Below are 15,668 nucleotides of genomic sequence, written 5' to 3' on the forward strand. Positions count from 1 at the left end.
ATCCTCATCTCATCATTCCATTTAGTCGTACACCTCCTCCTATCTCCACAATTACTATGAAAGAACTCCTTCATGAAGAACCTATTTCCTTTTTACTTTGCATGTTTCTCCTGTCAGTCTTCCTAAGAAGTATCATGATTTTGGGGATGTGTTTGACAAAAAAAAAGCTAGTGTACTGCCTGTTCATTGGCCTTATGACTGTCCCATTGATTTACAAGAAGGAGCGTCACCTCCGTGGGGGCCTATCTACGGGATATCCCCGTCCAAGCTTAAGGCCCTCAAAGAGTATGTGGATGAGAACCTTGCCTCGGGGTACATTCAGCATTCGCAGTCCCCGGCTGGAGCACCTGTCTTCTTTGTCAAGAAGAAGGATGGGAGTTTGCGGCTAGTCATTGACTACCAAGGTTTGAACAAGGACTGTTCAGAACCATTATCTGTTGCCTCTGATCTTGGACCTATTGGAACGCCTCGGCGGTGCCGCTTCTTCACCAAGATCGACCTTCATGGAGCATACAACCTGATCCGGATCCGATCTGGTGATGAATGGAAGACTGCATTCCGAACCCGCTATGGCCACTTTGAGTATACTGTCATGCCATTTGGCTTGACAAATGCTCCAGCAGTTTTCCAACACATGGCGAATGATGTCTTTCAGGAGTTTCTTGATCAGATGGTGATCGTCTACCTCAATGACATCCTCATCTACTCAAAAACTCAGGAGGAGCATGACGAACATGTACGCAAGGTGCTGGCGAAGTTACGAGAACACGGCCTATACGCAAAGCTTGAGAAATGTTCCTTCGATCAGCAGTTTGTGGAGTTCCTTGGGTACATTGTCACTCCTGAGGGTATCACGATGGATCCTGCCAAAGTCAAGACTATTCTCGAATGGGAGCCTCCACAATCAATGTCGGACGTTCAGGTTTTCCTTGGCTTTGCCAACTTCAACTGCAAATTCATTGATCACTACTCTGACATTGTCCTTCCTCTCACACATCTCACTCGCCCTGACGACGTTCAAAGAGACGATTGTCACATCGAACAGGTTTTTTGATGGCGTCCGACAGGTCCTTGGGATCCTCCATGGTGAGCAACAAATCCTTGACACCGTTGTTGAGGCCGAAACGAAATTGGTCAATCAGGGCCCGCTCATCCCACTGAGTGTCCAAGGCAAGGAGTTGGAACTCTACAGCGTAGATCGAGGCAGGACGAGACCCCTGAGAGAGACGTCTCATCTTTGTGGTAACAACCCAAACCTGATCCGTCTCGCCAAAACATGCTTCGAGCTTCTTTTTGAACAATTGAGGATCCATCAGCTCCAGAACCACGACCCCTTTCATGCTCTTCTCTAAAAGAGGAGAAAACCATGACAAAGCTGCACCTTAGAGCAACGTCCCAATCACGCTGATTTGAGACTCGGGAGTGGGGTACCGCCGATGTTGAAGTGCAAAGATTAGCTCCATCTGGTTTAGAAATCCACAAAGCTCCGAACGCTTGCCTGAAAATTTCGCCGGGAAACTTACCTTCGGTTCAGGAACTTTGCTGAATCCTTGAGCTGAAAGTGAAGCAAGCTCCTGCTACATGCGAAGAAGGGTCGCCTTCAGCTCAGTCTGTTTGAACGTCAATATAGTTACTAACTAGCAAATTGTAAGCCACAAATTTTTCCTTTCCAATTTGCCAGCTTACCTCGTCTATCCGTCCAACATTGCCTTGGCTTTTGCTAAGTTCCCTTGCCAAGGTTCTCGCTTATGGTACCAGCTCCTACTTGGTTTCAGCTACTCACTGCACGAGCAACGGAGTGTTAGCCATCCATCCACAGATTCCCAAATCTATAGGGTTCAAATATAAAGGGAAAGGGCCCATGAATAAGAGTGCACCCCCTTTTCCAATAGGTTAAGGGTCTTAGGATATTTGGGGTTAACTGTCCTTGGGTGTGAATAGTACTGGGTTGGGTGACCTCCCGGGAAGTCCAAACTTAGGAGCTTACACAAATGAACTCGCAACTCCAATAAAGACTCCAGCTCATGCTATCGTGGCTAGTGGATCCCTCTCTCATGCTCAAGCACCACCAACGCAAGGCTCGCAAATTCCACCACCGCCAATTCCTTTCCTTCCTCCCAATTTGCCTCTTCCGCCGCCTTACAGCATTCATCCTTACGCAATGTTTGCAAACAGGCCGCCAGCTACTGGTTACTTCCCATACTTTTCTCCTCCTAGCTCCACCATGGAGAGGTTGTTTGCTCAGTATGCAACTCCAAGAATGCATCCCTTCAAAGGCTACACTGGTCAGGATGGAACCCCTGCGTTCTTCCCATTATCTCCGAAGCTCCTTACAAGCCACTCCAAGTAGCTCTGAAAGCAACCAGGGAGGACAACGGCGAGCGAGGGCCAGAATCCCAGCAGCAATCTTCTGGGTCAAGTCACCCCAAGCACATATCAATCGAGAGAAAAGCATCCTCTTGTTTCTTCTCGTTTTGGAATCTAAGAACACTGTTTTTTGCAGGTGGAAGCTTCATCACCTTCTTCCATGGAAGTAAAATAGGAGCTGCAAGTAGTACAACCACTGGTGAAAAGCCCGAGTCCCACAATTCTCGATGGATCTAGCAATTCCAACTGCGTTGCATGACTGATCAAGTGGTGAAACATATTGAGCATTCTGAATTGGGTAAATAAATCCCATTTGCAAAAAGCATAATCTTACACAGACTTGAAAGGAATACCACCTCACACATAGAAATCCTGCTAGAAATCAAGAGCAAAAGGCAATTGGGATATAGGATGAATCCATCCAAACTTCCAAGCAACATTTGTATATGGACTCTTTCTCTTCTCGTGCTCATTTTCTTCCAATCGAATAGAGATCCTGGCTTTGCTTTGATTCCTAGCGATCATGCAACACTGCCACAGTAGACTTATTTGAGCATTTGGACAGAGTAAAAGTACCACTTTAGTTAAATAACGCAAACGTGGTCAAGTTTTGGTCAAAGATTTGGACTGCTCGAGGTTTTGCCTCAGATCAAAGAGGAAGCCAGGCCTGGAGATGGTGCCACCGATTTCCATGTCTCCCATGAGCATTCCCACCACTCTAAACATAGATGAACGCCTGCTGCCGCTGGCTTGCGTGCAGTGGAGAGCCACCAAGAACACGCGCTCCATCTTGTGAATATCTCGCTCGTCGCCCACATCCAGTCGCTTGTCAATCATCTCCAGGAGGTGGCCGCTCTGGAAGACATTCCATGCCTGGTTCGGAAGAAGGATCTTAGACGAAGATATAGAGATCAAAACCACTCACCCGTTCGAGAAGGAAGGAATCGCCATCCGAGAGTGTGAAATCCATGCTTATCCTTCCACTCAAGATCTCCAGGACAAGGATCTCAAACGAGTAGACATCGGCCTTCTCGGTGAGCTGGCCGGAGAGAGCGTACTCTGGAGCTAGATAGCCACTGGAAACGATCTCCATGGAAGTTGAAGTTTTTGGACATCAAAAAACTTACACTGTTCCTGTGGCTCGTGTGTTGATATAACTCCGATCTTCCTGGATCAGTCTTGCCAGGCCGAAGTCCGAGATCTTTGCCTCAAGATTGCTTGCTAGAAGGATGCTGAGGGCTTTGATGTCTCTGTGCACGATGGTTGCCTGTGATGTTTCTCCGTGCAAGTATGCCAGACCTTGCGCAACTCCCACACAGATGTTGTATCTGGCTGTCCAATTTAGCTCCAAACCTTTGTCTGGAGACCCTGCCGAGAGAGAAAGCATGATAACTCTTTCATGGATCTAGCGAAACTTACTAAACAAAGCGTCCGATAGGTTTCCATTCTCGATGAACTCGCAGACGGTGAGCTTGTGCTCTTTCTCAGAGCAGAAACCAAAAAGCTTGACAACATTCTTGTGCTGGAGGAGGCAAATCGTAGACACCTCGTTCTCGAAATCCCGCCTTGCCTTGTCTGATAAGTCGGAGCTAGTCAAGTATTTGACGGCAACAAAGTGATTGTCTATAACTCCCTGTGTGTGATCAAAAGTCGAGGAACTTCTCAAAAGAAAGAAACAGAGACTTACCTTGTATACACTCGCAAATCCGCCTCTGCCTACTAAGTTGTCCTTGTGAAATCCTTTGGTAGCCTCTTGGAGCTCTTTGTACGAGTATTTCCTGGCCTTTGAATCGGGTGGTAGCCAGCTCAACGCTTCCCTGCTAGCTTTACGATTTCTTTTCTTTCGCAAAATCAGCACAACACACAAAATCACCAGTGCCACTCCAACGAGAGACGCTCCTAAAGAGACTGCAATCGTTCGAATCCCTCGCCTCGACTTGGAGCTCAACGAAGGCTGCGAAACAGAGCTGGTACCATTTGGCTGCGGCGTCGATCCATTCGGAGAAGATGGATCTAGTGGGAAAGAAGAAACATGTAAGAGATTCACATCGTAACTTGCAAAAGCTCGCCTTGGAAAGTGTGTGAGCTCCACACCGCCATTGGAGTCTTCATGTTGCTGATGGCATAGATCACCATGTTTCTATCTCCCTGGACCGCAAACAAGGACGCATTCGTGGAGTTGTTCGTCCCAAACCTCGCCAAGACAGTCCCGTTTCGATCATACACAGCTAGCGTCGCCGTCTTTTCAAGAACAAGCTCGCAGTCCCTTCCGCTTCCCTTCGTTTTCGACTGCCACAAAACCTCTTTGGTAGTGGTGTCGCTAAACACAGCGTTGCAGTCCTCTCGCATCTCCAGCACGTACTCGGGCTTTTTAGCAGATTGAATCCGGTAACCCGGGTAGAGCCTGTCGAAAGCACTGTAACTCAGTCGCGTGTCTTCGTAGTCGTAGCAGTAGCCAATATGATCCGTGGAATTTTCCACCCGGAGAGACGAGCACGATCCATTAGATCCTCTCAAGTTCATGCCCTTGATGTAGTATCCGGCTTGGAACTGTCCTTGGGCGACATAGGCCGCTCCATAGCTCAAGTTCATGAGACCTCGGAGATCCGGTAAGAGAGCCGTGAATCCAGCGCGAAGCTTGCTGCCAGTGCCACCAAAGTCGGGGCTAAAGTTTGGGCCGCAGTACTCGACGTTGTAAAAGCAGAGGTTGAGAACCAGCGAGAAATTGGATTCCAGGAGGAACAAGGTGTCAGCAATGACCTGGCCCCGGAAGTATAGATCCGTGGCTCCATCGTAAGTGAGCTTGGGAGGGATGGCAGTAATGAGAGATAAGAACCTGGCATGGAGCTTGTTGCTGGCGGCATTGGTGAGAGGAAAATCATCGTCCTGTGCATGCATGAGGAGCTTCCCAGCGGCTAGGAAAGCCTGGATCAGGATGAAGAGGATCACAATTCGGGTGATCCCGAGCTGGGCGTCTGGAAAGGAAGGATTCATTGTGTGTACCCACGATCCTGACTGACAAGTTTAATTTTTTTCAAGCACGTGAACACATGGTCAACTTTCTGGGTTTCTTAATAGTAATGTTATTTTTATTTATTAAACTCATTGATCAAATGAAAGTTTATAACTATAAACATGTTTATAATTTATAAACACAAGATTAATCTTATTGAAAATCAACTATTAGATGGTAGAATATACTAGGAACTGTGTAGGAAAATTCATAAATTGTAAACATATTTGTAAATTATAAATACAAGATTAATCTAAATAAATAACAACCATTAGATGGTAGAATATCCTAAAATATTCAAGTATATTCTAGGTATATGTTTGCTTAGGCAAACCAAAAATTAATATGAGAAAATCACAACCATTTGATTGAAAACTATCCTAGAATATATTTGGATATTCTAGAAATATTTATTACACTAAAAGAACATACTTCAATATCATTAGCTAAATGTTGACTATAATTTAACACTGAAACAAAAGAAAATGATAATATTAATATTTACTATAAAATAATTAATATTATGTACCATATATGCATTTGGTAAATAATAATATTCTTGTTACAAATACCTATTATAAATTTTAGTTTATAATATATAATTTTCCTTACCTTGTGTTTTCATTAAAAGTTTTAACTTCTTTCAAGGCATTCTCGTTAAATGATCAACATTGATTTAATTATTAACTCTAGTCCATTTTTTAGAATAAGCACAACCATGAATTAAAATATGTCATATTTTATTGCTTCTTGAAGATTAACTTAAAGAAAAGTTACTATTGGCAATATATAAAGTAGTCTGTAATCATTAATAACTTCTATATTATAAATAATTTTTTTGTTTGCTTACGATAGTATCTAAAATATTCTTGGATATTTTTCCATCTAACGGTTGTTATTCATTTATATTAATCTTGTATTTATTATTTATAAACATGTTTATAATTTATAAACTTTCCTAAACACTCATCTAATGGTTAATGTTCATAATTATAAACTTCCATTTGATCAATTGGATTGATAAATAGGAATAATAGTACTATTAGACAATGCACAGAACATTATTAATATTTCAAGTTTATTATTTCAATAAAGAAAGCTACTATTGGCAAATTTTTAAATGTTTCATGTTTAAATGCACAAACAAAAATGGTCTGGTGTTCATAAGTTAAAGTAAATTTATCAGAAACTTATGGATTTCATCAACAATAAAGTGGTGGGTTTGGATCTTGTGGTAGAATGAGTGGCTATCACAATGCAAAACAAGATAAATATTGTATTTCCTCAATTTAAAGATGATGGAAAGTAGAAATTATATTGGTATATAAACAATGGTCTAAACACCAATTAATATACTTATTCTTATATCTTAAGCAATCACATTGGTGGAGTTGGTCTGTCTTGGACTTGAGAAAAGCTTTCTCGTCTCTTAGCTTGCTCTTCTCTTGTGACAGTTGAAATAGAAACAAGCCGGTCTGTCGACAACTTGAACCAGGAAAAGAGAAAAACTTACATCGTGGGATCCATCCAAAAGTGCTGCATGCTCTTTCTTTAGCCGCTTCACCATGGCTCATAGCTCGTTTAAGGGTGTGACCATGCAAACAACTCTAACTGCTTGTTTACAATAATCTATCTAAACCTTACCGACGGGTTTAATTTCTTTGCTCATGAGGGTTGGAACCTTTGGCTTCTCTCTCTATATCCCTGTGGGCAAGGGTGTATCACACTTTTGTAAGTTGAGTGACACCCAAAGTAGCAAGGGTGGTTAACTCCATTGGTCATTTCCTTGTCGGCAACGGCCGAAAGGTATCTAAGTTGGTAGCGCATCCACGTTAGACAAAGAGGTTACCTTAACTTATTTAAGTTGGTGCATTTCTCACATAATGTGATCACTATAAACTTTTTCTGGGGTTGTTTCCTTGCCGGTGGTCTAGACTCGAGTATGCATCGACAAGGACATCAATCTTCCTTAAGGGAGGGAGAGTGTCATGAATGTGACTTTGGGTATCAAAAGTTATTTGTTGGCCAGTCCTTACAGACACTCTTTCCTTATTGCCACGACGGTAGGAGATCAGTATTGCTAGTTCCCTTTATTAACCCCTCTTGTTCAAGTGTTAGTTTACTGGGCTTAGCATCTGTACTTAGCCAAATGGACATAAGGTAGGAACTCTTATGTGTTTCTAGTTGAGCATACTCAACTTGGCTCTTAATTCTCTTTTTCTCTATCTTGCACTAGCTTGACAAGAACCCTTATATATTAAGACTAGTCATTCAATATCGCTAGATGATAGTTTATTGTGTTTGTTAAACACCTTCGCTATCATGCCCTTTATGTTAGTCTCATTTTGGTCTCAAATGCTATTTATGGAAAGTGTCCAGATTTGTTCATTTGGCATATCTATAGAATGTAAAAATTGTCTTGAATATAATGGTATTTATCCCGTATTCAAATTCCATATTTAGTCTCAAAACTTACATAAGTTTTGAGCTTGTCTCAAAGACTAATTCTTGATACTAAGGAGGCTTGGGGTGAAAGCCCAAAGTGTGTGTTCCTCGAAGGGGGGGGGGGGGGGGGGGGGGATAGTGGGTAGGTTGGGTATGGCCGACTAACTTGAGGCATAGTTTATCTCTCACTTGCATGCTTATCCTTGTTCTGTGTTCGGCTTGTGGAATACCCATATCCTTGTGGTAGGCGATCGATATGCTGAAATAGTGCCAGACTCCGTTTCGCTCTGTTTTGCATGCTGGTCCTAGTATTGGGATGTTGGATACTCTAGGACTGTTCCAAGTCACTCCATACTTTTATCCCTTCACTCCTTGGGCTGCATACTCGAGAGTTGCTCTGTGGTTCAATTCCGTCACTTTTTGGTTCCATGCTTAGGAGTTTAGCTCCGTACCTTTGTTCAATGGCCCAAGACTTTGAAACTCGGGTTCTGCATCACTGTCCTTAGACATGTGGCATATGGCACATGGCATGTGTCACATGGCATAAAGAGGGTTTAAGTTCTACTTTGTAGTGTTATCCTATGGTAAATCACTATAGGATAAAAGGTTAAAACCACGTGTGCTACACATGTGCAAGCCAATAATATAAATTTCTCATTACCGTGTCAAATATGTCTAACTAAATAACAACTTAGGATTTCCTTCTTTAGTGCCCTTTTACTCTAATTTCACATATAATAATTAATTTCTCAACTAGTTTAAGTGGAAATTGAAAAAGGGTCCAACAATACTAACTTTTTACTATTGTGGCAGTAAAGAAAAAATATTTGAAAGAATTTGCCAATATATAATTTTTGATACCCATAGTCAAATTCGCAACATTTCACAATTATTAAAAATTCCTCTTCTAATGCTTCTTTATTCATTTTTTCTTCTTCAACAATATTTCTTCAATCTTCCTCACTTTCTCTTTTTTACCATGATACTTTAAATTTCTTTTTCTTTGAAGGAGGGGGTAGAGGGGATGAATAGGAATCCAACCCTAATAATAGAGTGAGGATAAATGGATATAATAGTGGAACAAAGATGAATAACATGTAATATAATAAGGCCAAACAAATGTGATAGTGCAATGAGGCCAAATAGATATGATAGTAGAGTGAGGTTAAACTTAGATTGTAAAGTGAAAACAAACACAACAAATCCAAATAGAGCTAGTGCTTCAAAACTTTTTTTCTTTCAAAGAGGGGATAAAGAGGATATAAAAGATGAATAGAGTGAGTTTGACTTTCTAGATGTGATGCTAAACAAGATGAAGGTTGTGACTCTACATTAACATAAGTATCAAATTTTGGTTGATGAGAAGATGCATAGGTAAATTTTATTTATGATTATGAGTTCAAGTTAATAATAACCTCAGAGGATCCTCAATAGACAAATTTAGACACAAGATGTATTATTTGCTGTAATGGTGCTTTATGGATTGCAGTGGCTCTTAAAGTCTCTTGCCTTGATATAAATTTATACTTTCAAGGTTGGTTCAAGTATTTGGCACACACAAAATTACAACTAATGTATCATGATTCCATAGTCGTGATATTTTTGTTATGGCTTTGGATTTTATCTCAATCATAGTTATTAACAATTACATTAGTGGTTTTATGGGAGTTTTATATTCTTATGGTAGTTTATAATCACTCAGCAAAAGCTTGAAATATTCCATTTAATTTATTGTCATCATCTTTGAAAGAGAGGATGGTGTAAGGTTTGTCAATACATATATATATATATATATATATATATATATATATATATATATATATATATATATATATATATTAAAAATAAACTATTTTATAATATTTCTTATGTGTAGCTCTATGTCACATTTGCATTAATAAAATAATTAATAAAATTTTAAAACAATATTTAAAAATTTACTCTTATAATATAAATTTATGAATTTAAACTTTTCAAAATGTTATTCATCTCAGTATTACTCAAATCCAAATCAAAGATGCATAATTTTAAGTATCTTAAAACCTTTAATTGATTAGAAAAAAGAGTGCATTTTTCTTCATAAGCCTTTTTATTTTACACAAGCCTTCAATAGTTTATCAAATCGTCCTATATTATATATGAAGTTAATCTATCACAATTATTAATATTCCAATTATATAATAACAATTAAATAATAAATAAAGATAATATATAACTTTAATTGCTATACAATTTACATAGATCAATTTAAATATTAATTTTTTACTTTGCAATATGTTTTTACACTAGTACAAACTACATTAAAAATTATAAACATTAGTATTGTTTAAGAAAACAAAGATAGTTTGAAAGACAGTCAATAAAAGTTAAAATATGTTTTAATTATCATCTGTTTAATTATAATTACAGGTATCTACGTTCTCTATCTTATTATCAGTATTCATTATAACAGTTGGTTTATACCACTTAGTTTAGTCTTTTTGTAATCTCCCGTATACTTTATCCCAAAAGAATCTTTTATCGTAGAGAAGATGCACAATACAATGGGAATCATCTTTATTCAGCTTTCGAATAATCTGGTAGACGTTGTGGTGAGCGGATCCGGGAGGGAGAGGTGTCTCGGGAACAGCCAGCATCCCAGTGCTTTTCAATTCTTCTGTGGGCTGGGTTACCAGGCTCCAACCAAAAGAAGACGAACTTGGGATTGGAAAGTATTACAACATTTTGGCATGGCCCTCAAGACCAAAGTATGATCTATTTAGGAGGCTCCCAACGGTGTCAAGAAGTCCCAGCAGGAGCGATTAACAAGTTATTTGGTTTGATATAGTAATATTAAGATATTTTTCAGCTTTTGTATTTATTAATTTGATAAAGACAGACTTTATTCAATAACCTTTTTCTTAAACCGCTTTTATCGTTCCTGTTTTTTTTTCTTGACGAATGCGCGAACGTTTTCTTTTGTTTTTGTGGTTTTCTTCCATTCACCATGCCTTCGATTCATTGATCCACGCTGAATTCTTGCAAACGTTTTCCTTTTGTTTGTCCATGCACCATGCCTTCGTTTGATTGATCCACGCTGAATTCTTGCAAACGTTTTCCTTTTGTTTGTGGTTCTCTTCCATGCACCATGTCTTCGTTTGATTGATCCATGCTAAATTCTTGTAAACGTTTTCCTTTTCTTTGTGGCTGTAGTTTTTTGTTCTTCCTCGTTCCTCTTCTCGCATCTGATACTAGTTTTCAATCTTTCCAGGCTAAGGTGTGGATCCGCTGCAAACGATGCTTGGTTGCAACAGATCCAGACAGGCCTAAAAATGACAAAGCAACAATTTTGAGCGATAGTGTTCAGGAACTAAACGAGCTACGAGCCATGGTGAAGCGGCTAAAGAAAGAGCATGCAGCACTTTTGGATGGATCCCGCGACGTAAGTTTTTCTCTCTTCCTGGTTCAAGTTGTCGACGGACCGGCTTGTTTCTATTTCAGCTGTCACAGGAGAAGAGCGAGCTAAGAGAAGAGAAAGCTTTTCTCAAGTCCGAGACGGACCAACTCAACTCGCAACTCCAACAGAGACTCCGGCTCACGCTGTCGTGGCCGGTGGATCCCTCTCTCATGCTCGGTGCGTCCGCATTTCCATATCCTCTCCCAGTCCCAGCAGCACCCGCTGCTGCTGGTCCTCCTCCTCTCGTCCCTTCGTCTCCATCACCAGCAGCTCCTCCATCCTCTCAGCCACAACAGCAGCCTCAAGCACCACCGGCGCAAGGCTCGCAAATTCCACCACCGCCAATTCCTTTCCTTCCTCCCGGTTTGTCTCTTCCTCCGCCTTACGGCATTCATCCTTACGCAATGTTTGCAAACAGGCCGCCAGCCACTGGTTACTTCCCATACTTTTCTCCTCCTTGCTCCACCGTGGAGAGGCCGTTTGCTCAGTACGCAACTCCAGGAATGCATCCCTTCCGAGGCTATACTGGTCAGGATGGAACCCCTGCTTTCTTCCCACCGTCTCCGAAGCTCCTTACAAGCCACTCCAAGTAGCTCCGAAAGCAACCAGGGAGGACAACGGCGAGCGAGGACCAGAATCCCAGCAGCAATCTTCCGGGTCAAGTCACCCCAAGTACGTATCAATCGAGAGAAAAGCATCCTCTTGTTTCTTCTCGTTTTGGAATCTAAGAACACTGTTTTTTGCAGGTGGAAGCTTCATCACCTTCTTCTGTGGAAGTAAAACAGGAGGTGCAAGTAGTACAACCACTGGTGAAAAGCCTGAGTTCCACGATTCTCGATGGATCTAGCAATTCCACTGCATTGCATGACTGATCAAGTGGTGAAAGATATTAAGTATTCTGAATTGGTCAAATAAATCCCATTTGCAAAAGGCATAATCTTACACAGACCTGAAAGGAATACCACCTCACACATAGAAATCCTACGCAAGAGGCAATTGGGATATAGGATGAATCCATCCAAACTTCCAAGCAACATTTGTATATGGACTCTTTCTCTTCTCGTGCTCATTTTCTTCCAATCGAATAGAAATCCTGGCTTTGCTTTGATTCCTAGCGATCATGCGACACTGCCACAGTAAACTTATTTGAGCATTTGGACAGAGTAAAAGTACCACTTTAGTTAAATAACGCAAACGTGGTCAAGTTTTGGTCAAAGATTTGGACTGCTCGAGGTCTCCATGGAAGTTGAAGTTTTTGGACATCAAAAAACTTACACTGTTCCTGCGGCTCGTGTGTTAATATAACTCCGATCTTCCTGGATCAGTCTTGCCAGGCCGAAGTCCGAGATCTTTGCCTCGAGATTGCTTGCTAGAAGGATGTTGAGGGCCTTGATGTCTCTGTGCACGATGGTTGCCTGTGATGTTTCTCTGTGCAAGTATGCCAGACCTTGCGCAACTCCCACACAGATGTTGTATCTAGCTGTCCAATTTAGCTCCAAACCTTTGTCTGGAGACCCTGCCGAGAGAGAAAGCATGATAACTCTTTCATGGATCTAGCGAAACTTACTAAACAAAGCGTCCGATAGGTTTCCATTCTCGATGAACTCGCAGACGATGAGCTTGTGCTCTTTCTCAGAGCAGAAACCAAAAAGCTTGACAACATTCTTGTGCTGGAGGAGGCAAATCGTAGACACCTCGTTCTCGAAATCCCGCCTTGCCTTGTCTGATAAGTCGGAGCTAGTCAAGTATTTGACGGCAACAAAGTGATTGTCTATAACTCCCTGTGTGTGATCAAAAGTCGAGGACTTCTCGAAAGAAAGAAACAGAGACTTACCTTGTACACACTCGCAAATCCGCCTCTGCCCACCATGTTGTCCTTGTGAAATCCTTTGGTAGCCTCTTGGAGCTCTTTGTACGAGTATTTCCTGGCCTTGGAACCGGGTGGTAGCCAGCTCACCGCTTCCCTGCTAGCTTTACGATTTCTTTTCTTTCGCAAAATCAGCACAACACACAAAATCACCAGTGCCACTCCAACGCTCCTACGGAGACTGCAATCGTTCGAATCCCTCGCCTCGACTTGGAGCTCAACGAAGGCTGCGAAACAGAGCTGGTACCATTTGGCTGCGGCGTCGATCCATTCGGAGAAGATGGATCTAGTGAGAAAGAAGAAGCATGTAAGAGATTCACATTGTAACTTTTAAAAGCTCGCCTTTGAAAGTGTGTGAGCTCCACACCGCCATTGGAGTCTTCATGTTGCTGATGGCATAGATCACCATGTTTCTATCTCCCTGGACCGCAAACAAGGACGCATTCGTGGAATTGTTCGTCCCAAACCTCGCCAAGACAGTCCCGTTTCGATCATACACAGCTAGCGTCGCCGTCTTTTCAAGAACAAGCTCGCAGTCCCTTCCGCTTCCCTTCGTTTTCGACTGCCACAAAACCTCTTTGGTAGTGGTGTCGCTAAACACAGCGTTGCAGTCCTCTCGCATCTCCAGCACGTACTCGGGCTTTTTAGCAGATTGAATCCGGCAACCCGGGTAGAGCCTGTCGAAAGCACTGTAACTCAGTCGCGTGTCTTCGTAGTCGTAGCAGTAGCCAATATGGTCCGTGGAATTTTCCACCCGAAAGAGACGAGCACGATCCATTAGATCCTCTCAAGTTCATGCCCTTGATGTAGTATCCGGCTTGGAACTGTCCTTGGGCGACATAGGCCGCTCCATAGCTCAAGTTCATGAGACCTCGGAGATCCGGCAGGAGAGCCGTGAATCCAGCGCAAAGCTTGCTCCCAGTGCCACCAAAGTCGGGGCTAAAGTTTGGGCCGCAGTACTCGACGTTGTAAAAGTAGAGGTTGAGAACCAGCGAGAAATTGGAATCCAGGAGGAACAAGGTGTCAAGAATGGCCTATGGATCCGTGGCTCCATCGTAAATGAGCTTGGGAGGGATGGCAGTAATGAGAGATAAGAACCTGGCGTGGAGCTTGTTGCTGGCAGCATCGGTGAGAGGAAAATCGTCGTCATGAGGAGCTTCCCAGCGGCTAGGAAAGCCTGGATCAGGATTAAGAGGATCACAATTCGGGTGATCCCGAGCTGGGCGTCTGGATTCATTGTGTGTACCCAGACAAGTTCAATCTTTTCAAGCACATTAACACATCGGCCTGGTCAACTTTCTGATTACATATAGCCTGGTTGACTTTCCTCATAATCACAAAATTAGAAACAAGATATCATAAACGGTAATAATAATTTGCTGAATTAAGAAGCTTTGTGTTTTTTTCTTGGATATAAGTTGACTGTTAAAACTAAATTGAAATTGGATCTTTGCAGCTTAAATTTATCTGTGTAGGAGAAACTCAATCCAATATAAAATTTGTGCTAATTGATAAAAGTTTATCCCTCTCCTCCGTTTGATTGAAAAATATCCTAGAATGTACTTGGATATTCTAGAAATATTAATTACACTAAAAGAACATACTTTAAAATTATTAGCTCAATGGTGACTATAATTTAACACTGAAACAAAAAAAATATTAATATTAATATTTACTATAAAGTAATTTAATTTTTTTACCATATATGCATTTGGTAACTAATTATATTCTTGTTCCAAATACCTAATATGAATTTTGTTCATAATATATAATTTTCTTACCTTCCAAATTTTCTGTCTTTTCATTAAAAAATTTAAGGCATTGTAGTTAAATGATCTACATTGATTTAACTATTAAATCTAGTCCATTTTTTAGAATAAGCACAACCGTGAATTAAAATATTTCATATTTTATTGCTTCTTGAAGAGTAACTTAAAGAAAAGTTACTATTGGCAATAAACAAAGTAGTCTATAATCATTCATAACTTTTATATTATAAATAAATTTTTGTTTGCTTAATCAAACATGTGGACTAGGGTGGTAGTGGATATACCTAGAATATTCTTAGATATTTTATGTTGTTATTCATTTATATTAATTTATTCTTATTTATAAACATATGTTTAAAATTATAAACTTCCATTTTATCAATTATACATACATATATTTATATGTATATATATGTATGTATGTATGTATATGTGTGTCTATATATATATATATATGTATGTATGTATGTATGTATGTATGTATATATTACCCTAACTAAGTAATATATTAATTATAGTACTAAAGTATATTATTTAAGACTAAATCTGGTCCACCCATTTTTGTATATAAGCAGGTGTCTAAACCCCATTAAATTTTTTATTTTCTTTAGATCTTAATTTGTATTAATTTTTTGTAAGATCTAGAATTGTAGTTATTGTTGTGCTTAAATTTATTCTTTCTTATAATCTTCATTGCATTCTTTTCTTCTACCATACCACGTTATCATTAATCAAAGAGTATATTACTTGAGGTTGCTAATGTTGCTCTGT

General features: G+C 40.5%; 1 protein-coding gene across 1 annotated transcript; it reads right to left on the minus strand.

The window, feature by feature from the left end:
• Positions 1-2,970: 2,970 nt before the first annotated feature.
• On the minus strand, positions 2,971-5,361 carry LOC112343377 (probable LRR receptor-like serine/threonine-protein kinase At1g56140). The gene is made up of 6 exons (XM_024666718.1): positions 4,437-5,361; positions 4,055-4,380; positions 3,787-4,000; positions 3,495-3,735; positions 3,293-3,443; positions 2,971-3,240 (listed from the first exon to the last, which is right to left on the minus strand). Exons 1-6 carry the CDS (start codon positions 5,359-5,361, stop codon positions 2,971-2,973), a joined length of 2,127 nt encoding a protein of 708 aa, XP_024522486.1.
• Positions 5,362-15,668: the final 10,307 nt, after the last annotated feature.

Source organism: Selaginella moellendorffii, unplaced genomic scaffold (assembly GCF_000143415.4).
Source record: "Selaginella moellendorffii unplaced genomic scaffold, v1.0 SELMOscaffold_147, whole genome shotgun sequence".
Lineage (NCBI taxonomy): Eukaryota > Viridiplantae > Streptophyta > Lycopodiopsida > Selaginellales > Selaginellaceae > Selaginella > Selaginella moellendorffii.